Raw genomic sequence first — 22,966 nt, 5'->3', positions numbered from 1 at the left:
CTCCGCGTACCCCGCATCATTGCTGATGTGTTTCGTTAACAACAACAATAGCTATTTTAATTACCTCTCAAACTAAACTAGTTATAAATATGTTTATTTTTACTGTCGGGTCACTCATTACAGGATCAGCTGCTGCATGAGACAGACACTGACGCTGTGAGAAGAGAGGAAAAAGAGACAGCCTCCGTGTATTTTATGATTATATATCATTATAGAGTCGTTATTCATTTGTTTTAAAGCTCAATAAATAACAAAGAAGACCTTTGACCGGCACTTTTATCATTTTGTCCGGAAGATTTAAACTTTAACACACGTTGACCGGCGAAAAACTCTGCCCGGATCCCTCGGCCCCCACCGCGGAGAATAAACAGAAGTGCAGCCATGACAACCATTCTTCTTCGCTGCTTTTGTGGAGGAAGTTACAGCGCCACGTACAGGTTCGGCATATGTACTGCAGCTTTTCCAGCGGTTGGATGTAAACGGAGCTGTCTCGTGGAGCTTGACACAATCCGGTGTATATTGCGTGGGGACGGAAGGTTTTTTGCGGTTGCGTTTGCGTTACTCCGATGCGTTTTGCCGTATGCGTTCCCATGGAGCTGGGGCCTAAGCTTTCTTAATTGAAAGACACTATAAGCCTGTTTGAAATAGTTGATAGTCTTCATATACTTGACTTCCTTGTTTGACGTGTCTTCCTCTCGTCTCCTTCAGGCTGGCAGTGGAGTCCGTTGGACCGTCCCTCGTTTGCAGAGATCCATCAGGCCTTTGAGACCATGTTCCACGACTCCAGCATCTCTGAAGGTACATGACCCCTCTGTCCTTAGACATGACCCCTGTGTCCTTAGACATGACCCCTCTGTCCTTAGACCCCTCTGTCCTTAGACATGACCCCTCTGTCCTTAGACATGACCCCTGTGTCCTTAGACATGACCCCTCTGTCCTTAGACATGACCCCTCTGTCCTTAGACATGACCCCTCTGTCCTTAGACATGACCCCTCTGTCCTTAGACATGACCCCTGTGTCCTTAGACATGACTCCTCTGTCCTTAGACCCTCACCCCTCTGTCCTTAGACATGACCCCTTTGTCCTTAGACCCTCACATGAAAAACTCCCAAAGAAACCCCACAGTTTACGGGAAAATGTTAGAATCCTCGAGGCGAGCAGCTCCATAGATCCTGGAGGATGTTAAGAATCTCCAAGTTGCTGCCAAAAAATAATGAAGTGGGCACCTCCTCTCTCCTCTCTCCTCTCCTCCTAACTGAGTGTTTCCTCTCTCCTCCTAACTGAGTGTTTCCTCTCTCCTCCTAACTGTGTGTTTCCTCTCTCCTCCTAACTGAGTGTTTCCTCTCTCCTCCTAACTGAGTGTTTCCTCTCTCCTCCTAACTGAGTGTTTCCTCTCTCCTCTCCTCCTAACTGAGTGTTTCCTCTCTCCTCTCCTCTCCTCCTAACTGAGTGTTTCCCCTCTCCTCTCCTCCTAACTGAGTGTTTCCTCTCTCCTCTCCTCTCCTCCTAACTGAGTGTTTCCCCTCTCCTCTCCTCCTAACTGAGTGTTTCCTCTCTCCTCTCCTCTCCTCCTAACTGAGTGTTTCCTCTCTCCTCTCCTCCTAACTGAGTGTTTCCTCTCTCCTCTCCTCCTAACTGAGTGTTTCCTCTCTCCTCTCCTCCTGAGTGTTTCCTCTCTCCTCTCCTCCTAACTGAGTGTTTCCTCTCTCCTCTCCTCCTAACTGAGTGTTTCCTGTCTCCTCTCCTCCTAACTGAGTGTTTCCTCTCTCCTCTCCTCCTAACTGAGTGTTTCCTCTCTCCTCTCCTCCTAACTGAGTGTTTCCTGTCTCCTCTCCTCCTAACTGAGTGTTTCCTCTCTCCTCTCCTCCTAACTGAGTGTCTCCTCTCTCCTCTCCTCCTAACTGAGTGTTTCCTCTCCTCCTAACTGAGTGTTTCCTGTCTCCTCTCCTCCTAACTGAGTGTTTCCTCTCTCCTCTCCTCCTAACTGTGTTTCCTCTCTCCTCTCCTCCTAACTGAGTGTTTCCTCTCTCCTCTCCTCCTAACTGAGTGTTTCCTCTCCTCTCCTCCTAACTGAGTGTTTCCTCTCTCCTCTCCTCCTAACTGAGTGTCTCCTCTCTCCTCTCCTCCTAACTGAGTGTCTCCTCTCCTCCTGAGTGTTTCCTCTCTCCTCTCCTCTCCTCCTAACTGAGTGTTTCCTCTCTCCTCTCCTCTCCTCCTAACTGAGTGTTTCCTCTCTCCTCTCCTCCTAACTGAGTGTTTCCTCTCTCCTCTCCTCCTAACTGAGTGTCTCCTCTCTCCTCTCCTCCTAACTGAGTGTCTCCTCTCCTCCTAACTGAGTGTTTCCTCTCTCCTCTCCTCTCCTCCTAACTGAGTGTTTCCTCTCTCCTCTCCTCCTAACTGAGTGTTTCCTCTCTCCTCTCCTCTCCTCCTAACTGAGTGTTTCCTCTCTCCTCTCCTCCTAACTGAGTGTTTCCTCTCTCCTCTCCTCCTGAGTGTTTCCTCTCTCCTCTCCTCCTAACTGAGTGTTTCCTCTCTCCTCTCCTCCTAACTGAGTGTTTCCTGTCTCCTCTCCTCCTAACTGAGTGTTTCCTCTTTCCTCTCCTCCTAACTGAGTGTTTCCTCTCTCCTCTCCTCCTAACTGAGTGTCTCCTCTCTCCTCTCCTCCTAACTGAGTGTTTCCTCTCCTCCTAACTGAGTGTTTCCTGTCTCCTCTCCTCCTAACTGAGTGTTTCCTCTCTCCTCTCCTCCTAACTGTGTTTCCTCTCTCCTCTCCTCCTAACTGAGTGTTTCCTCTCTCCTCTCCTCCTAACTGAGTGTTTCCTCTCCTCTCCTCCTAACTGTGTCTCCTCTCTCCTCTCCTCCTAACTGAGTGTCTCCTCTCCTCTCCTCCTAACTGTGTCTCCTCTCTCCTCTCCTCCCTAACTGAGTGTTTCCTCTCCTCTCCTCCTAACTGTGTCTCCTCTCTCCTCTCCTCCTAACTGAGTGTCTCCTCTCCTCTCCTCCTAACTGTGTTTCCTCTCTCCTCTCCTCCTAACTGAGTGTTTCCTCTCCTCTCCTCCTAACTGTGTCTCCTCTCTCCTCTCCTCCTAACTGAGTGTCTCCTCTCTCCTCTCCTCCTAACTGAGTGTCTCCTCTCCTCCTAACTGAGTGTTTCCTCTCTCCTCTCCTCCTAACTGAGTGTTTCCTCTCTCCTCTCTCCTCAGAGGTGGCAGAGGAGTTGTGTAAAACCTCCTCTTCCCTCGGGGCTCCTCTCCTTCCCTTCGACACGCCGCTGCTGCCTTCAAAGTCTCGCACGCTGCTGCACAAACACACGGAGAACAAGGAGAACATCGAGGGAGGACTGGAGGGCCGCGTGGACCCCGGCAGCCACTCAGGTACAGCCCCACCCCGCCACCACGCTCCACTTTATGATTGTGCAGGTGTTGATCAGAGCGAAGGAGACGTTCAGAGCACGCTGCAGCGGAGGAGAGCCCGGCGACTGAAGAGGAGGGCCGTCATCTTCCTCAACAACTGAGAGAAAACACATCTGTCCTGCAGCGAGACAAACATATTCTATACTACATCGTAGGATAACAGCTACATCGTAGGATAACAGCTACATCGTAGGATAACAGCTACATCGTAGGATAACAGCTACATCGTAGGATAACAGCTACATCGTAGGATAACAGCTACATCGTAGGATAACAGCTACATCGTAGGATAACAGCTGTGTGGGGGCACGTCTGCTAACATTAATCACCAAATTGAGGATTAGGATAACAGCTGTTTCTGGATTACGCTAATTATTTAGCACTATGCTAACGTCAATGTTATCTGACACACATTAAAACATGGTACAATGTTAAGTAAAATTAACCATTAACAATAATAATAAATACAAAAATCTTTATTATTATTATATTTAAAAAAATAATATAATACAAAATAAATAAATATAATATAATACATTTTAATTAAGAAGTACTCAGATATTTACTTGAGTAAAAGTAGCTTTATGCTAACTTAAACACATTAAAATATGGAAAAATGTAAGTAAATATAACCATATGAAATATATGTATTATGTCAATAATTATAAGAAATCATAATAAATAAATCAATAATAATATATAATACTTTTTATTATAGGGCACTTTTACAGATTCAAATTAATTGTAAAAATGTACATAAAAAAATACACTTAAAATATCAAACACACAATATTAACAATTCATTCATTTATTGATTTCAACAGATTATCTCAACGTGTCGTCTTCACCAGCTCTACTCCGTAAACAAACACAGCATTTTTTTTACTGCAAGAATTAGCACTTTAGGTCCTTTTCTAACGAACCTGTGTCCCATTTAATTATCATTTCTCCAACCATCCTAAAAAACAAATGTGAGTGATCTGCATGTTGCCTGTGTGTTACATTGAAACATGTTATCTGTGTTGTCAAAACGTGGTCACTACCCTGTATTACAATTTGCTAACCCTTTTATTAAATTCCCAAACCATTGTCTGTCTTGTCTCGTTTTAAATTATTGCTTATTTTATATTGTAAATAAAATGTTGTCTCGTGTGTGTGTGTGTTTCCATGTGTGTGTAGAGGACGCTCTGACCTGTGTTTTTTTTACCTCCTTCTTTCTCATGCTTTTGTCCATAAATATAAGTGTTCATTTATAGAGGTGAACAGAAGCATCATTGTGTCATAAATCCAATCCAAAGTGCATGCAATCACATCGTCACCAAGCACAAGGAAATGCTCATAAATCATCACCAAGTGTTGGTTTCATATTCACAAAATCACAAAAGCTGAGACTTACATTTTGATGTCTGACTAATATTTCTTCTTTCTATGCATTTATTTTCACATGCAAACATTGAAGAGAGAACGATATCAAGTAAGGAATTCACCCTGAACGTCAGCAGGAGAGGACTCTTTAAAGTAGAGACACTACATACTGATATACACCTGAACATCAGCAGGAGAGGACTCTTTAAAGTAGAGACACTACATACTGATATACACCTGAACATCAGCAGGAGAGGACTCTTTAAAGCAGAGACACTACATACTGATATACACCTGAACATCAGCGGGAGAGGACTCTTTAAAGTAGAGACACTACATACTGATATACACCTGAACATCAGCAGGAGAGGACTCTTTAAAGTAGAGACACTACATACTGATATACACCTGAACATCAGCGGGAGAGGACTCTTTAAAGTAGAGACACTACATACTGATATACACCTGAACATCAGCAGGAGAGGACTCTTTAAAGTAGAGACACTACATACTGATATACACCTGAACATCAGCAGGAGAGGACTCTTTAAAGCAGAGACAATACATACTGATATACACCTGAACATCAGCAGGAGAGGACTCTTTAAAGCAGAGACACGACATACTGATATACACCTGAACATCAGCAGGAGAGGACTCTTTAAAGTAGAGACACTACATACTGATATACACCTGAACATCAGCAGGAGAGGACTCTTTAAAGTAGAGACAATACATACTGATTATACACCTGAACATCAGCAGGAGAGGACTCTTTAAAGCAGAGACAACTACATACTGATATACACCTGAACATCAGCAGGAGAGGACTCTTTAAAGCAGAGACACTACATACTGATATACACCTGAACATCAGCAGGAGAGGACTCTTTAAAGTAGAGACACTACATACTGATATACACCTGAACATCAGCAGGAGAGGACTCTTTAAAGTAGAGACACTACATACTGATATACACCTGAACATCAGCAGGAGAGGACTCTTTAAAGTAGAGACACTACATACTGATATACACCTGAACATCAGCAGGAGAGGACTCTTTAAAGTAGAGACACTACATACTGATATACACCTGAACATCAGCAGGAGAGGACTCTTTAAAGTAGAGACACTACATACTGATATACACCTGAACATCAGCAGGAGAGGACTCTTTAAAGTAGAGACACTACCTACTGATATACACCTGAACATCAGCGGGAGAGGACTCTTTAAAGTAGAGACACTACATACTGATATAACACCTGAACATCAGCAGGAGAGGACTCTTTAAAGCAGAGACACGACATTACTTATATACAACCTGAAACATCAGCAGGAGAGGACTCTTTAAAGTAGAGACACTACATACTGATATACACCTGAACATCAGCAGGAGAGGACTCTTTAAAGCAGAGACAATACATACTGATATACACCTGAACATCAGCAGGAGAGGACTCTTTAAAGTAGAGACACTACATACTGATATACACCTGAACATCAGCAGGAGAGGACTCTTTAAAGTAGAGACAATACATACTGATATACACCTGAACATCAGCAGGAGAGGACTCTTTAAAGCAGAGACACTACATACTGATATACACCTGAACATCAGCAGGAGAGGACTCTTTAAAGCAGAGACACTACATACTGATATACACCTGAACATCAGCAGGAGAGGACTCTTTAAAGTAGAGACACTACATACTGATATACACCTGAACATCAGCAGGAGAGGACTCTTTAAAGTAGAGACACTACATACTGATATACACCTGAACATCAGCAGGAGAGGACTCTTTAAAGTAGAGACACTACATACTGATATACACCTGAACATCAGCAGGAGAGGACTCTTTAAAGACACTACATACTGATATACACCTGAACATCAGCAGGAGAGGACTCTTTAAAGTAGAGACACCACATACTGATATACACCTGAACATCAGCAGGAGAGGACTCTTTAAAGTAGAGACACTACATACTGATATACACCTGAACATCAGCAGGAGAGGACTCTTTAAAGTAGAGACACTACATACTGATATACACCTGAACATCAGCAGGAGAGGACTCTTTAAAGTAGAGACACTACATACTGATATACACCTGAACATCAGCAGGAGAGGACTCTTTAAAGTAGAGACACTACATACTGATATACACCTGAACATCAGCAGGAGAGGACTCTTTAAAGTAGAGACACTACATACTGATATACACCTGAACATCAGCGGGAGGAGAGGACTCTTTAAAGTAGAGACACTACATACTGATATACACCTGAACATCAGCAGGAGAGGACTCTTTAAAGTAGAGACACTACATACTGATATACACCTGAACATCAGCAGGAGAGGACTCTTTAAAGACACTACATACTGATATACACCTGAACATCAGCAGGAGAGGACTCTTTAAAGTAGAGACACCACATACTGATATACACCTGAACATCAGCAGGAGAGGACTCTTTAAAGTAGAGACACTACATACTGATATACACCTGAACATCAGCAGGAGAGGACTCTTTAAAGTAGAGACACTACATATGATATACACCTGAACATCAGCAGGAGAGGACTCTTTAAAGTAGTGACACTACATACTGATATACACCTGAACATCAGCAGGAGAGGACTCTTTAAGTAGAGACACTACATACTGATATACACCTGAACATCAGCAGGAGAGGACTCTTTAAAGTAGAGACACTACATACTGATATACACCTGAAAGTGAGCAGAATATGCCCTCTTTAAATGTTGTTGCATATTTCCAACCCTCTCGCTCTGATTGGTTAGCTGGCCGGCTCTGTTGTGATTGGTCAACCGCTTAGAGATGTCCCGCCCCTCAGCCTATCACCTACAATGTGTTGGAGCGTGAGTGATGTCACTATGTTTCGGAAGTAAACAAAGGAGTCCAAGCAAAAGAATAAGAGCTTTTTGAACATTAAAGCATGGAGACGTGTCCCAGTAGAGACACTAGAGACTGATATGAACCTTCAAATGATCAGAATGTGTCCTTTTTAAATGTAGTTGTATATTTGTAACCCTCCCTCTCCTCTCCTCTCTCTCTCTTCAGGCTGGGCTTCTTCTCTCCTGGGGGGGGACAGTCGGTCGGGCAGCTCCCCAGCGTTACCCCGAAAACAACTTTCCCGAGATAAATCCCCCGGCGGCCTTTTAGACGACGCTCAGGATTTGGGCACCTTCACACGGGACCGAAAGACCGGCTTCTTCAGCTCCTTCATCAAGAAGAAATCCTCTTCCTCCTCCTCGTCTTCCTCCCAGAACCTCCCCACTCCCCCGAAAAGGAGCAGCTCTTTTCGGGAAATGGAAACTCAGCCTCACAAGAAATACGAGCCGACGGCGGACTTTTCGGCGCCTCCTCCTCTCCCCCAATCGGACAGCAGCGTCGTGGGGGGGTTCTCCGCCTCCCCCTCCCACTCCCACTCCCATAGCGACCCCCCTCAGCCCCAGTCTCGCTGCTGTGGTGCTGCTTTCGGACAAAAACCCTCACCAGGGGGGGGTTTAGCGGCGCAAGTTAGCACTAGTAGCTGGAGCGGATTGGCGGGTTTTTTCACGCCGAGACTCATAAAACGGACTTTAGGGCTTCGGACTGGGGAAAACAGCTATTTCTTCATCTGAGGAGGGGGTGGTGGGGACTTTACCAGTAGGGGGGCTTTCCAAACCCTTCCCCAGGTCTAACTCCACCTCCTCCATGTCCGCCGGGTTGCCAGATTTGGAGCGAATGGCTTTGACTTTACCCAGAAACCGAAGTGCAAAACCCCCGCTGGAGAGAACGTCCTCCAGCGGCTCCACGCCGGAGAACGGACGGCAACCGGACGAGGGGACGGCTCAGATCAGGGAGAGACCCAAAGCCAAGATGGCTCCCAGGGGCACGGGGGTGAGGGTACCGGGAGTCGGGGGGGAAGCGGGGGAATCGGACCTTGTAGTGGATCGACAACAACAAAACTGGTCCTCGCCATCTAAGACCTCTTCATCCTCCCCTAAGACTCCTTCCTCCTCCACCTGTAAGACTTCTTCATCCTCCCCTAAGACTCCTTCTTCCTCCGCCTCTAAGACGTTATCCTCCTCCTCCTCTCAGACCCACAACCACAAGGTGCCGGTGCTGATCTCCCCCACGCTGAAGCCCCCCGACGTGCACCTGGTGGCTCTCGACTCCCAGGGGAACCGCTTCAAGCTGCTCAGCGAAAACCCCGATCGTCCGCGGCTCGTAAAACCCAAATGTGCTCCTCCTCCGCCTCCTACGCTACGGAACCAACACTCATACAGCGAAACGACGGGGGGGGGAGGAGGAGGGGGAGGTAAACGGGGAGAAAGGGATTCGAACCGGGAAAGGAGGAGGAACTATGATGACGACGGGGAGACCTTCAGTGCCGCCGCCTCAGATTCCTCCCACAAGCACTCCTTCAAAAATGGCCAACGGATCCACTCCCTCTTCGTCCACTAACAAAGCGGGTTTTCGGAGGATTCGACAGCAAGCGGATCGCGGCGTCCCCCCCGAGCGGGTGGGTCGAGAGGCGTTGTTGGAGTGTGCCGATTCGTTGATAGTCGTCCTCCGCGACTCCTCCCCCTCTGACTCCCCCCCCTCCAACAGTGTGGTCCTGGACGCGGGGCTGCAGCTGCTGGACCGATGCTCCGGGTACGTGGACGTCATCCCGCAGATGAGGAACAAATTTGCTTTTCGGGAGGCGGTGGGGAAGCTGGAAGTCAGCCTGCAGGAGCTGAGGGCCTCGGGGGGGGGGAGGGGGAGGGGGGGGCACGGTGCTGGAGAACCTGGAGAACCTGCAGGGCTGCGTGAGAGAAATCAGAGACGTGGTGCAGAGGTAACAGCTGTGACATCACTGTGACATCACTATGACATCACTGTGACGTCACTGTGACATCATGAAAGAATGAAGACTCTTGAAATAAACAGTCTTTTAAGGACCTTATTCTGGCAAGAAGGTGTCAAGCAGTCTGCGGCGAAATGCAGAAGTCAGGAGGTCCCCGATTTCACATTAGGACACCAAGAATGGAAGAGGAGGGGCTGTGACATCACTGTGACATCACTGTGACATCACTGTGACATCACTGTGACATCACTGGTGGAAATGTATCGACACACACACTAACAAATAATAGTAAACGGGTGAGAAAACCTTGAAGATTCTTGAAATAAGACGGTCTTTTTGGGAGTTTATTCTTGCAAGAAGGTGTCTGCGGCGAAATACAAAAGTCAGACGGTCTGCAGAGGGTCTTATATTCACATTTGAACACTAAGAATAGACGGGGAGGGGCTGTGACATCACTGTGACATCACTGTGACATCACGCCGGTCAGACTGGTTTCCCTCCTTTCTTCTGGTTCCTTTTTACAGCTGTTTGCGAGGCGGATCTGGACAGCACCTCAGAGCACTCACTGTTTACAGCCAACACACACAGACTACAGGTGGCTTCAGTCCTGCAACGATAAAGCCTCTTCGGTTAACGAATGTTGAGTGTATCAGCTGTTCGGAAAGATCTCAAGTCTGTCTGTTTATCCGTCAGATACTGAGCAAAATACGTGTTTACTGACAAACCTCAAACAGTGTCGAGTAGAGCTGCAGCGATTTAAATCAACTTTTAAAGCAAGAATGGTTAAAAAAAAAAAAAACTGTTTTCAGCCTCAAATATTAGGATTAGTTGCTTTTTCTGATTTCTATCAAAGTAAAAAGATTGAATCTGGATTTCTGTCTGACATTTTCCACTATTTTCTGACATGTTAAACACTAAACAGCTGATCTCAGACCCTCATTAGTTGCAGCTCCAAAGTGAATCACTAGTGAGATATTTAGCTCAGTGTCTGGGGATCATCGTAAACCTTTCAAAAGCCATTTTATCCTAAAGTCCATGTGATTTCAAGATGTCGGGGTCTTAATGTGACACCCATTTGCATTTACATTTCATGATCAGTATTTTTAACTAGAGGGACAAATGTGATAAAACCATGAATCTCCCAAAATCAGTTTGTCTTGGTCTTATCGAATAATAACAGACGTGTAAACACAAAGGGAACACAGCTTGAGAGAAGCGTGTAAATAAGCTCAAATGAAACGTCAAAAAAACAGGTTGATCAAATCCAAACAGAGACCCCCCCCCTTTATTCCCCACATGACCAGATGGTGTTTCATTTGTCTTCAGTGTCCACACGCTAACACGGTGCCGTCTCCGAGAGCATTTCAGTATTGAAGTCCAGTTTGAATGCACAGTGACGTCTGTCTGGTGGGAGCGCAGGAGCAGAACTGGGGCGGCGTTTCTATAAGTGTCCTTCTGACGGACTGATCCAATCCCTGAAGCCTTGTCGTGTCCTCAGTGCCTCGAAATCTTCCACGAAATGAACACTGCAAAAAAGACAGAGACCTGCTACACACACACACACACACACACACACACACACACACACACACACACACACACACTGATCTCTCTACCGACAAACTGCAGTATGTCTTCAGCACATTGTACATTATTTGGCTTTTTTTCAGAATGTCTATGTACGAACTTGAATTTTTAAATTATTCCTTTTTTTTCTTTTTATTAAAAAGCACAGAGCTATTTTGAGAGATGTAAATATTGGATTTATTTCATATCCAGGAAACAGAGGATGTATGAGTGCTTACAGCATATAGAGCGTGTCTGACTGAAGAATACCTGAATATATGAATGTATTATTCTTCCCTTCTGAACCCGGGCGAATGATCATCTGCATGAATCTCTAAAGGTGCCATTTTTTTATTTGTATTATTATTTATTATACTTTTCTTTTTTGTATTGGCCCATACTTCTCATTTTGGTCACACTAAATACTAAAGTCCAGAAGCAGTTGCTCAGTTTTTTGAGCACAAATTAAACATTTTTCTTTGCTTTTCACATCTAAATGTACACTGGATACGGCCTCACATGTCGCATACTACAAAACCGAATCTGTACTGCAGGTCCAAAACGCTTTCAAAACAACATGCTAATGACACTTGATTGACTGCAGAGTAAACGTTGTTTTTCAGTTCATGTCGTGCGTCAGTATTTTAATGTTCAAACAGGATCCTGTGAGACGAACTGATTTCTATTCGCTGTGATTTTACAGAAACACGGAGAGAAGAAACGCCGTGTGATTTTTATTTGATGATTCTTGGTGCCTTTTTGTGAGCAAATGATTCATGTCTTTCACTGAGAGAGAGAAACAGGCAATGTTTAAAATCCATCATTAAAAAAAAACATTCATGTCTTCCATTTTCCATGAGCTTTTCTGTTAACTTGGAGGTTGATTACTCAGATGCTAAATTGAAATTTAAAAGTGCATTTGTCTATTAAAATAAGTATGTAGATACTCGGTTGCTAAGGTTAATTATTGGAGGTCGTTAACGCTGTGAGTGCAGCAACATCTGGTTGATTTCCCTCGAACAAACATGCACAACAACACTTTGGAGAAACACTGCAGCTTCAGGAACGATGAAGCCACAACACATTTATTTAAAAATTGCTTCTTGATCATTTGTGGAGCATAGTTGTGGAAAGAAAAAGCCTCATCAAGTCAAACTTAACCTCCAAAATCAAACTTATTTAAAGAAATACAAAGATATTCAATTTGTCAAAAAATCGATTTGTTCTCAATGATTTTTCCACAGATCTCATTCTCAGTCCTCTTCGTTGTTATTATTTATGTCGCCTGTGTTTTCTGTTGTTTTTCTGGAGCTCGTGTTCACATGAAACCAAAGGCCACTTCTTCAGCTGTACGAGTGCAATGTCAAGCAACACACACACAATGATGGAATATGTGAATCTAAACAGGGATTTAAAAAAAGGCAGAGACGTTAACATTAACTTTTTTATTGTACAAAATATATATTTTGTGTTTTTTTTTTAATTTAAAGCTCACGTTATATTACTGTGAAGTTTTGCTTATCAGTGTTAAGCCTATTGTAAATAATAAAGATATTGATGAATACTGCTCTGCTATTGGTTCTTCGTCTGCCTCCAATCACTTCTAACAGTGCAATTATAATCATGATAACACTGACTAGGTATATATATTAATTGATCAAATATATACATGGCCCCTTAGAATAAGTATATTTTTAAACTCGCATAAATGCAATACATTATATCACATGTTACATGTTAGACGCTTTTATCCAAAGTGACTCAATACTGTGGGCAATCCCCCCAGGAGCAGTTTGGGGTGAAGTGTCTCAGGGACACAACGACATGCTGACTGCAGCCAACGCACTAGCCCACTGCGCCACACGCCTCCCTAGTATCTATTGCATTTATTTATCTACAATACACTTTATATTACAAACAAGATTACCATTCATTCAATGTTAAATGTATCATGTTTAAACTCCATCACCATCATTGTTTATGTCCTTATTAATATTGAAAATAACATTAAAAAACATGGATTTAAATGGAGATAATACTGATGATTAAAAATCAATTTCTCAAGTATCAACCTTTTTCTTTTCTTTTTTTAAATATGGATTATTCAAAGATTTCCTCATCACTTTTGCTTAAGTATTAAACACGTGGACTTAAAGATACATTGAAATGATGACAAAAAAATATAAGAGAAATAGATTGTATTAAAGGTGGGGTAGGTAAGTTTGAGAAACCGGCTCGAGATACACTTTTTATATTCCATGGAATGCTCTTAACATCCCGATAGCAATGAATATCTGAAGTGCTTTGACAACAAATCCATAAAAACATTTAAGCCGTAGTACTGTAAAAAGCACGACCAATCATTTTAGCCGGCCCGACTTTAAAGTTGAATCACGCATAAAAATCCAATGAAATTCTGGGTTAGGTTTAAGCAATTTACCATAAATAACCAGCAAGATTACCATCAAATGAAGTCTAAATGTATCATGTAGCTTCAGCACCATCACCGTCTCTCCACGCCTTGTTATCCTGTAATTGGGGATTTTTTTGTTTGACATTTCATTATAATCAATACACTCACTAACTCAAACAGAATGGACTTATAATTAAATAATAATGAAAATATAAAGGTCCAGCATCATCACCGACTGCCCCCTGCCGGTAACACCCCCCGTTCCCCGGCAACATTCCCCTCCTCTCCCCGGCTCCTCCCCGCCTTGTTATCCGGTAATTGGGGGATTTTTTGTTTTACATTTAATGATTATCAATACACTCTCTAACTCAAACATAATTGACTTACATTGAAATAATGATGACAATATAACTATAAAAAAAGAAAAAAAAGCTCCAGGACCATCACCGGCGGCCCCCTGCCGGTAACACCCCCCCGTTCGCCGGGCACCGCTCCCCCCTCCCCCCCTCTCTTATCCGGCTCCTCCCAGCTCCTCCTGTTGTAAAGATGGCGTCCATCATGGAGGGGCCGCTCAGCAAGTGGACCAACGTGATGAAGGGATGGCAGTACCGCTGGTTCGTGCTGGACTACAACGCCGGATTACTGTCTTACTACACGGTCAGTTCACAGGGTTCTAACCGCTGATTTGATACCTTATGGAGGTTTTTAGAGCAACTTGTTACTGGCTGTCAGACAGGATAAGGGCCTTGTGTTTGTCAGAAGTCTCAGCTGGCAGTGAGAGGCGGGGCTCCGTGATGACGGATCCGTGTGTCAGCCAATAGAAACGCTCCCTGCAAACCAACTGACCAATAGAGTGGCAGTATTCTTCCCCACACTTACGCTAATGTAGCTAGCTATCAAAGCTAGACAACACCCACTCGGCTAAACGTTATTGTGAGTAGTTAACAGAATAAAGCGATACAAATACATAGTTTTATCATTTTTAGGGACATTGTTTGTCTTTGGGAGTTATACTGGAGTCTCGTCACTCCCTGGTTCGTTCGCTAAATAGATAATAAGACACTGCGGGAGGAGACTGTGGCTGTCAGTTAGATTTTTGATAAATCCAACGTCAACAGAATAGATTTACTCAATTATACTGAACTTAAGTACAATTTAGAGGTACTTGTACTTTACTTGAGCAATTCCATGTTCTGCTACGTTGTACTTCTACAGTTCAGAGGTAAATGGTGTACTTTTACTCCACTACATGTATGATGAATGATGTGAAATATAATCAAGTGTTAAATCAGACTTTAGTTCCACCTGGAGTAAATCCACAAGCTACCCTGCAGTATACAAAGTCATTCAAACTAGCTGCACCTTTACCAGCTTTGAGAACACTTTCATGATCAATCATTATAAAACATATCATATATATTATTCTGAAATGGACCAATCTGCACAATCACTACTTTTACTGTCGCTACTTTCACTATATTTTGATGATAATACTTTTCTACTTTTACTTGAGGAACATTTTGAATACAGGACTTTTACTGTAACAGAGTATTCCTACACTCTGGTACTTCTACTTTTACTCCAGTACAAGATCCGAGTACTTCTACTTTTACTCAAGTACCAGATCTGAGTACTTCTCCCACCTCTGAATATGCCGTCAGTGTACTCTGATTAAAGTCAAGAGCAATGCAGACAATAAACTGTCACTTCTGTTTGACAAATAACTTTTAAGAAAAACATAGAGCTGTCTGTTCCTCTAAACAACTTGACTGAGACGTCAAAGCATTCATTTATCTTATTTAACTGTAGACAGTAACTCTACAGTTGTTCTCTCACAACAACAACAACAACAAATCCTCTTAAACCATCTTTTAATGACATGTTTAAGACACGGTTATTTGTCTCTGATCTACAACTCCAGTCATTACATTACTTCACCAAAGTCCAAATACCCATAAAGGGTTAATGAAGCTGCAGATTCTCCTTCAAACCGTCAGGGAGAAAATGAGGCTGGACTCATTTAATCAAGTGATCTCAGTCTTGAAATAGTTGCAGTCATAAGTTTTAAATGGATTTGAACATGTTCTGCTTAAAGTCTGTAGGTCAACCCTTTGAGAAACTACACACTTTAACTGACCTGAATAACTCACTGTGGCTTGTCAACAACATTGTATCTGACGCCAACCTGAACATGTCCTGAAAAGTGAAAATTCAATAATACAGGGTCTCTCTTATCAACGTTAGACCATTGCACTCTTTTGTACACCAGTTCATCCTTAAATTAAATACATCTAATACACGTTGAACAGTCCTGAAGATGTTCTCTTCAGTGACTGTAATGTTAGGTTGAATATCTGTTCCCTAGTTTTTGTCTTAAGTATTTGTCCTTGTTGATATTGCACATAACGCCGTTGTTATGCCGGAGAAATGTCACACTTAATTTGACAATAAAATGTTATCTTATCGTGAAAATAAAGCTGCCGTAACTGTATTAATGCTCAATCGATTAGTGATGTCATAATGTTCCAGAAGTAAACAAAGGAGTCCAATGGAGGCGTTTCAGGCACGGGAAACACAGGGATTTTGGCCTTTGCAGACCATTTACATGCATTGAAACCTAACGAACACACTACAGGAAAGGGAACACCACAATAGGGCCTCTTTAAATTCAAGTGAAATGACTTCACTCACATGTGTCTTCATCAGTTTCTAATATCCTCTCTTTGCTTTACCATTATTGTGTAATTCATGTTTCTACATTCAAATACAGACCTGAGAGTTTTCTCTGTTAACGCTTATTAAGAAAGTAGACTACGTTGGATGATATTGCTCGTGGATATTGTGTTAGTACATACACACTACAACCTTGACGTTGTATTTTAAGCGCTGTTGTTCCTGAAAACTGACTATTAATCCCTGAACTGTTCTGTGTTTGATTTACAGTCAAAGGATAAGATGATGCGAGGATCCAGAAGAGGCTGCGTGCGACTCAGGGTGAGTTTCTCAGGATAAACACTGTCCTCTTCATATTACATATTTCTCTCTGATAAACTAAAAACATACTTTACATCAGGGGTGTCCAAAATACAGCCTTTTAAACATATATTACGCGGCTTAGTTGAATACTCGATTGTGATAGGTCAAATTAGAACATGTGACACGCTGTCAAGGACTATAATGACCGTTGCTAAGGAGGATCGATGGAGAGAAAGGAAAAGAGGGTAAAAGACAGAGCGCTGGAGGTCAGATAAATGAACAGAAGAAGACGGAGAGGAAGTGAACACTAACGGGAACACGGTGTGGGCTCTGCAGAGTTTAGGGACTTGTTAGTGGATCAGAAACAGAACAGAGTTGGACAGTTACAGAAAACATCAAACAGTGCTGCCGTAAAGTTGTTGTCGCATTTCCAGCCGTTGGTGCGCCGCGGAGCGGAGTTTTATTTTGTCTTAGCGGAAGAAATACGATCATTTTTAAGTCAATAAAATCATTACAATTAATATCGGGAGTGGAGTCGTTAGTTTCGTATCTGGTAATAAACGGGATAATGTGCAGCGAAGCGGTCATTATGGGGAAAAGAACCGCCTTCAGGCAGATCAATATCCCTCCGCCTCGCGTCGAGTCTGTGGTCGGGCTCCAATCAGAATCGAGTATAACTCAACTAACTAACCCGTGTAATAACCTACAGTAGCATGCATGTGTTAATCAGCCCACTTTTCAAATAGATTCCGTCAATTAAAGTGGAAAACACTTTCTGACAAGTCTTAGTTGGTTACAAAAAATCCCATTACCTTTTTGCCATAACAAGGTTGAAATAGACCCTCCATATTTCCCCTTATTATGAGCTCTCTGAGGCTTCTGTTTTAAGGAATGAGCTGTAAGCAAGATGCATGAGACCCTATGAAGAGCTGTGATGTTTCTTAGAGCATATTCAAGTATCAAGTATCATTTAACTGACTTATAACGTAACTGATGAGGCAATATACCTCTCCTCTAGAGAGTGACCCAGCCCTTTGTATGTTTTTCTGTATGTTTGGACACCCTTGGTCTACATTTCCTGCTTTTCCAGATATTTGGAATACTTGTAGGTTTAGGTCACTGTTTGTGATACTAGGTTATGAGGTGAAAGTGAAAGTATAGTATGCATTTTGTACCAACTTGTCATTTGCAAATGCGTTCATCATATCAAGCATGAGTTGTTAAAAATAAATGTTGTGCAACGTGCAGAACAACACAGGATGTCCTGGTCCATTTCATATCTCTGAATACTTAAAGACTGGTTCACTATATGCAGTATAATGTCATTTCTATCTGATATAAGAAATGCAAAAATGATGGTGTATTTGAACAGATATCAATATTATACTTTTTAGCTCCACCAGTAAAGACATGTCTCCTAACATTGAGTTGTAAACACTCAGTGATGTCCACTAGATGGCAGCAGTTGCCTTACGATATATTTGTAGGGCTTTTTTCATCATACATCATCATTATGAACACACACAAATGCTCACACCAAGGATACACAAAGTCAAAACTGATTAGAAAAATAAAAACTAACAAAAGTGACTTCAATTATATCAATATTTTTGTCAAATACAGAATTGTTTTTTATTGCTTTCTGGGTGAACACTGAGGAGATGCAGTAGATTTTCTAGGTACTGAGTCCTCATAAGTACTCAGATAATTTGCTCTATTTTCTCAAATATAATGTGTTGTATCCGTCTGGAAGCCAATAAAGCACCTGACCTAAAGAGGAGGGCGTGTGGCGCAGTGGGTTGTCCGTAGGTGTTTGGATCAGGTTCACAGGTTCAAACCCCACTGCAGTCAGCATGTCGTTGTGTCCCTGAGACACTTCACCCCAAAGTGCTCCAGTGGGGATTGTCCACAGTATTGAGTATGTAAGACGCTTTGGATAAAAGCGTCTAACATGTAATGTAATGAGGAGGATTGAATACATTTACTTAAATTGACGTTTCATTGAGACTTTTATTCCTCATTTAAATTCCCAACTCCATACTATAAAGGAACTACAGCACGGTCACATGACTTCATGTCACCACCGCTAAGCTAAAGGCGGCTAATGTTGGGCTATAAAGGAACTACAGCACGGTCACATGACTTCATGTCACCACCGCTAAGCTAAAGGTGGCTAATGTTGGGCTATAAAGGAACTACAGCACGGTCCACATGACTTCACGTCACCACCGCTAAGCTAAAGGCGGCTAATGTTGGGCTATAAAGGAACTACAGCACGGTCACATGACTTCATGTCACCACCGCTAAGCTAAAGGCGGCTAATGTTGGGCTATAAAGGAACTACAGCACGGTCACATGACTTCATGTCACCACCGCTAAGCTAAAGGTGGCTAATGTTGGGCTATAAAGGAACTACAGCACGGTCACATGACTTCATGTCACCACCGCTAAGCTAAAGGCGGCTAATGTTGGGCTATAAAGGAACTACAGCACGGTCACATGACTTCATGTCACCACCGCTAAGCTAAAGGTGGCTAATGTTGGGCTATAAAGGAACTACAGCACGGTCACATGACTTCACGTCACCACCGCTAAGCTAAAGGCGGCTAACGTTGGGCTATAAAGAAACTACAGCACGGTCACATGACTTCATGTCACCACCGCTAAGCTAAAGGTGGCTAATGTTGGGCTATAAAGGAACTACAGCACGGTCACATGACTTCACGTCACCACCGCTAAGCTAAAGGCGGCTAACGTTGGGCTATAAAGGAACTACAGCACGGTCACATGACTTCACATCACCACCGCTAAGCTAAAGGTGGCTAATGTTGGGCTATAAAGGAACTACAGCACGGTCACATGACTTCACGTCACCACCGCTAAGCTAAAGGAGGCTAATGTTGGGCTATAATAGAACTACAGCACGGTCACATGACTTCACGTCACCACCGCTAAGCTAAAGGTGGCTAATGTTGGGCTATAAAGGAACTACAGCACGGTCACATGACTTCACGTCACCACCGCTAAGCTAAAGGTGGCTAATGTTGGGCTATAAAGGAACTACAGCACGGTCACATGACTTCACGTCACCACCGCTAAGCTAAAGGTGGCTAATGTTGGGCTATAAAGGAACTACAGCACGGTCACATGACTTCACGTCACCACCGCTAAGCTAAAGGCGGCTAGTGTTGGGCGTGATGACATTTAGTCGTCTCATTTAGACACTTGTTAGCAACATCAGTTTTTAAATTCACCAGTGGGGTATTTACTGACGTATTTTAAATCGTAACAGTTTAATCTCTTCAGCTTGAGTTAACCATAGACCTGATTTCAGGCTAACAACCAAAAACACATTCCAAAAAACTTCCACACCAAAAGGGCTAAAAGGCTAACTCATGCTAACTCGGTTTGAGGACTCATTCCTGCACCACTGTATTGTAACGGCTCTGCAAAATGCACCTTTCCACATCATTCTCCCCACCCTCTGTAGTAGTTTCTATATTTATCTCTCTCAGGTTTGCAGAGAGGAAGCTCTGAGTCACTCTGTTAGCGTTGCTATGAGCTAACCTCCCAGCTTTCTGCAACTCCCCGGTGTCTGATCCTCTCCACCCTTTCCCTGCCTTTCTCCTCCTCCAAAACCCCTCCTCTTCCTCCTCCTCCTCCTCTTCCTCTTCATCCCTCTGCCATGTTCCTGCATGTGTGAGAGAAACCCAGAGAAAGACAGGAAAAGAACTGGAGCTTTTTAAAGTGGAGTTTTCTGCTGATTCAGACGAAGGGTAATCTAGCACAGAGAGCCATGTGGAGGGCAGGAGGAGAGGCATGGAAAGTAGAGCATGACGTTTCTCTCTCTCATCTCTCTCTCCTCTATCTCTCTCTCTCTCTCTCATATCTCTCTCTCTCTCTCTCTCTCTCTCTCTCTCTCTCTCTCTCTCTCTCTCTCTCTCTCGTTCAGGGCGCTGTGATCGGCATCGATGACGAGGACGACAGCACATTCACCATCACTGTGGACCAGACAGACTTTCCATTCCAAGGTGAGCTTTTTATATCCTCTCTCTCCCTCTCTCTCTCTCTCTCTCTCTCTCTCTCTCTCTCTCTCTCTCTCTCTCTCTCTCTCTCTCTCTTCCCTCCCCACACTTTCAAAGCACTTGCATTGCTCTGCCAGGAAACACATGCACACACAAATCTCCACAATGTCAAGGCGTGCAGCGGCGAGAGCATTCGGAGCGCTTGCCTCTCTGAAGCCGGACGTGTTTCCGTACATTTAGACTCGTTTTGGGATAAGTAAGGCTCCTTGTTCTTTTCGTCCTGACTCGAGGAACATCTGCAGTGAGGTCCTCTGGGAATATTCGGGAATTCTGAAGAAGCTGAGCTCAGGTCTTTTGGATTTACAAACCGAGCTCCAGCATCGCTCCCTTCTCTCTGACAGGAAACAACCCTGTTTCTTTTGTTACTCTACCCCTCCACCTCCAGGTCTTTACCTCACCTTCTCCACCTTCATCTCTCATCCGTCTACTTGTCTCCATCCACTCCTCCACTCCTCCACTTCCCTCCTTCTCGAGGGTCTCCACCTGCCACAGTCCATGGGCCTCCCGCCCCCCCCACCTCCTCCATGCCCTCTCCCATGTCTGTTTTCCGAAGCTGTATGCTGTGGTTCTACAAAAGGAAGGGTAAGGAGGAATCCGTGCATGGTGCGATTGCATGCCGGTGCAGGAGGATGGAGGATGGAGAGGATGAGGAAGAGAAGGAGTGTCTTCTGGGACATTGAGCCAGGCTGGTTTAGGGTTAGTTTGTTAATCAGAGTTCCTTTATGTGTCCCACAGGTCCACTAAGTGATTAGTGGACCCTGAAATGTTGAGTAGCCCAAAGTGTTCTGATAGAAATGTACAGTAGGGTCTCCAGCTCATAGAGACTGCCGGATGCTAACCTGCATGTGTTGGGCAATCTGCACAATTAGCACAAGTTGCATTAATTAGCATATGCAGACAACAGTTAAATCATGTCTCGGCCGATTTGGAAACTTTTTCGAGTGCTTTTGAGGGTTATTGAGGATGCTGAATCCATTTCTGACATGTTCAGGATCAACAAATGTTAGTTTTAACTAGAGATGTCCTGATCCGATCACGTCATCGGGGATCGGAGCTGATCACGTGATTTTCAAAAGATCGGAATCGGGAGAAAAAAATCGGGGATCGGGAATATTTTTTTTTTTTTTTTTTTTTTATAAAATATTTTTATTTATTTAATGTTAAAAAACTAAAATGACCATGTTCACGTCTTCAAGTCATCTTGAGGCCTTAGTTTTGGTTTAAAATTAGACAACATCATGTATGTGTTGCTTCTTTTGGGCTTGTTTTCATCGACCTGGTTGCTTATTTCTCTCAAATCTGGCAACAGAGTGGGCGCAGTGTCTAATAGTAGCAGTAAGCTAACAAGAGGCTACGTTCAGCTGGTGACTCGGGACAGAGAAAATGTCAGGAGTTTGGAAGTATTATAAAATTGAAAGCGAAGGCAGTGTAACAGCCAGATGCAATGTTTGCAAGGCGGAGGTTCCGCGTGGTGGAAAGAACAGAGCTACGTTCAACACGACCAATCTAATACAAACACCAACAACAACACGACGAGTACACAGCGGCCACTCAGGTAACGGCACTGAAACAACCGACACTTTCAGAGACTTTTAAAAGGAAAGAGAAACTGCCCCAGAACAGTGAAAAGGCCAAAAACATAACAGCCAAGATAGCTGAATTCATCGCGTTGGATGACCAGCCGTTATCTGTGGTGGAGAACGTGGGGTTTAAGGGACAACTTGAATGCTTTTCTCCTTTTTTTTCTCTTAATGCATTGCATAAAGATCGGATCGGGAAAAATCGGTATCGGCAGATTGTCCAAATTAAATGATCGGAATCGGATCGGGAGCAAAAAAAGGTGATCGGGACATCCCTAGTTTTAACCAGAAAGTGGACATATTTGTTCTCCCGTTGGACTGATTTTGACTACCATGAGTAGTGTTGGATACAGAGAGCACAAGATCTAAAGGGTACAAATATTGCCACTTTCGGGCCATTTTTGATCCTGAAAATGTTAGAATTGGATTCAGTCTCCTCAATAACCTCCAAAACCACACATTTTCCAAATCGACCAAGCCATGTTTTCACTGTTGTCCACATAGCTGATCAACCCAACTTGTGCTCATTGTGCAAATTGCCCAACATGTGCAGGTTAGCGTCCGGCAGTTTCTATGTGCTGGAGACCCTACTGTACATTTCTATCATAACACTTTGGGGTCCTCAACATGTCCGGGTTCACACTGAAAACTAGACTATAAGAGGAAATACATCGTTACAGCAAAGGATAGAGACGGACA

The 22,966-nt window shown here is 43.5% G+C and overlaps 2 protein-coding genes across 3 annotated transcripts in view; both read left to right on the top strand.

The window, feature by feature from the left end:
• Positions 1 to 12,791, top strand: part of abl2 (c-abl oncogene 2, non-receptor tyrosine kinase) — a 59,696-nt gene extending 46,905 nt beyond the window's left edge. The window contains 6 exon segments of the mRNA XM_034136163.1: positions 709 to 798; positions 3,205 to 3,375; positions 7,874 to 8,424; positions 8,426 to 9,094; positions 9,096 to 9,548; positions 9,550 to 12,791. Of these exon segments, the coding sequence (XP_033992054.1) occupies positions 709 to 798; positions 3,205 to 3,375; positions 7,874 to 8,424; positions 8,426 to 9,094; positions 9,096 to 9,548; positions 9,550 to 9,642 (2,027 nt within the window). The 3' untranslated portion in view covers positions 9,643 to 12,791.
• A 1,367-nt stretch (positions 12,792 to 14,158) lies between these two features.
• osbpl9 (oxysterol binding protein-like 9) overlaps positions 14,159 to 22,966 on the top strand; it is a 58,780-nt gene continuing 49,972 nt past the window's right edge. For both annotated transcript variants that reach the window (XM_034136177.1, XM_034136176.1), the window contains exons 1-3: positions 14,159 to 14,283; positions 16,570 to 16,620; positions 20,555 to 20,633. In XM_034136177.1, coding sequence (XP_033992068.1) covers positions 14,173 to 14,283; positions 16,570 to 16,620; positions 20,555 to 20,633 — 241 coding nt within the window. In that variant the 5' untranslated portion in view covers positions 14,159 to 14,172. The remainder of the gene's footprint in view (positions 14,284 to 16,569; positions 16,621 to 20,554; positions 20,634 to 22,966) is intronic.

The sequence above is a fragment of the Trematomus bernacchii genome, unplaced genomic scaffold (genome assembly GCF_902827165.1).
Source record: "Trematomus bernacchii unplaced genomic scaffold, fTreBer1.1, whole genome shotgun sequence".
Lineage (NCBI taxonomy): Eukaryota > Metazoa > Chordata > Actinopteri > Perciformes > Nototheniidae > Trematomus > Trematomus bernacchii.
The sequence above is the reverse complement of the archived record's forward strand: the minus strand, read 5'-3'. Positions and strand labels throughout refer to the sequence as shown.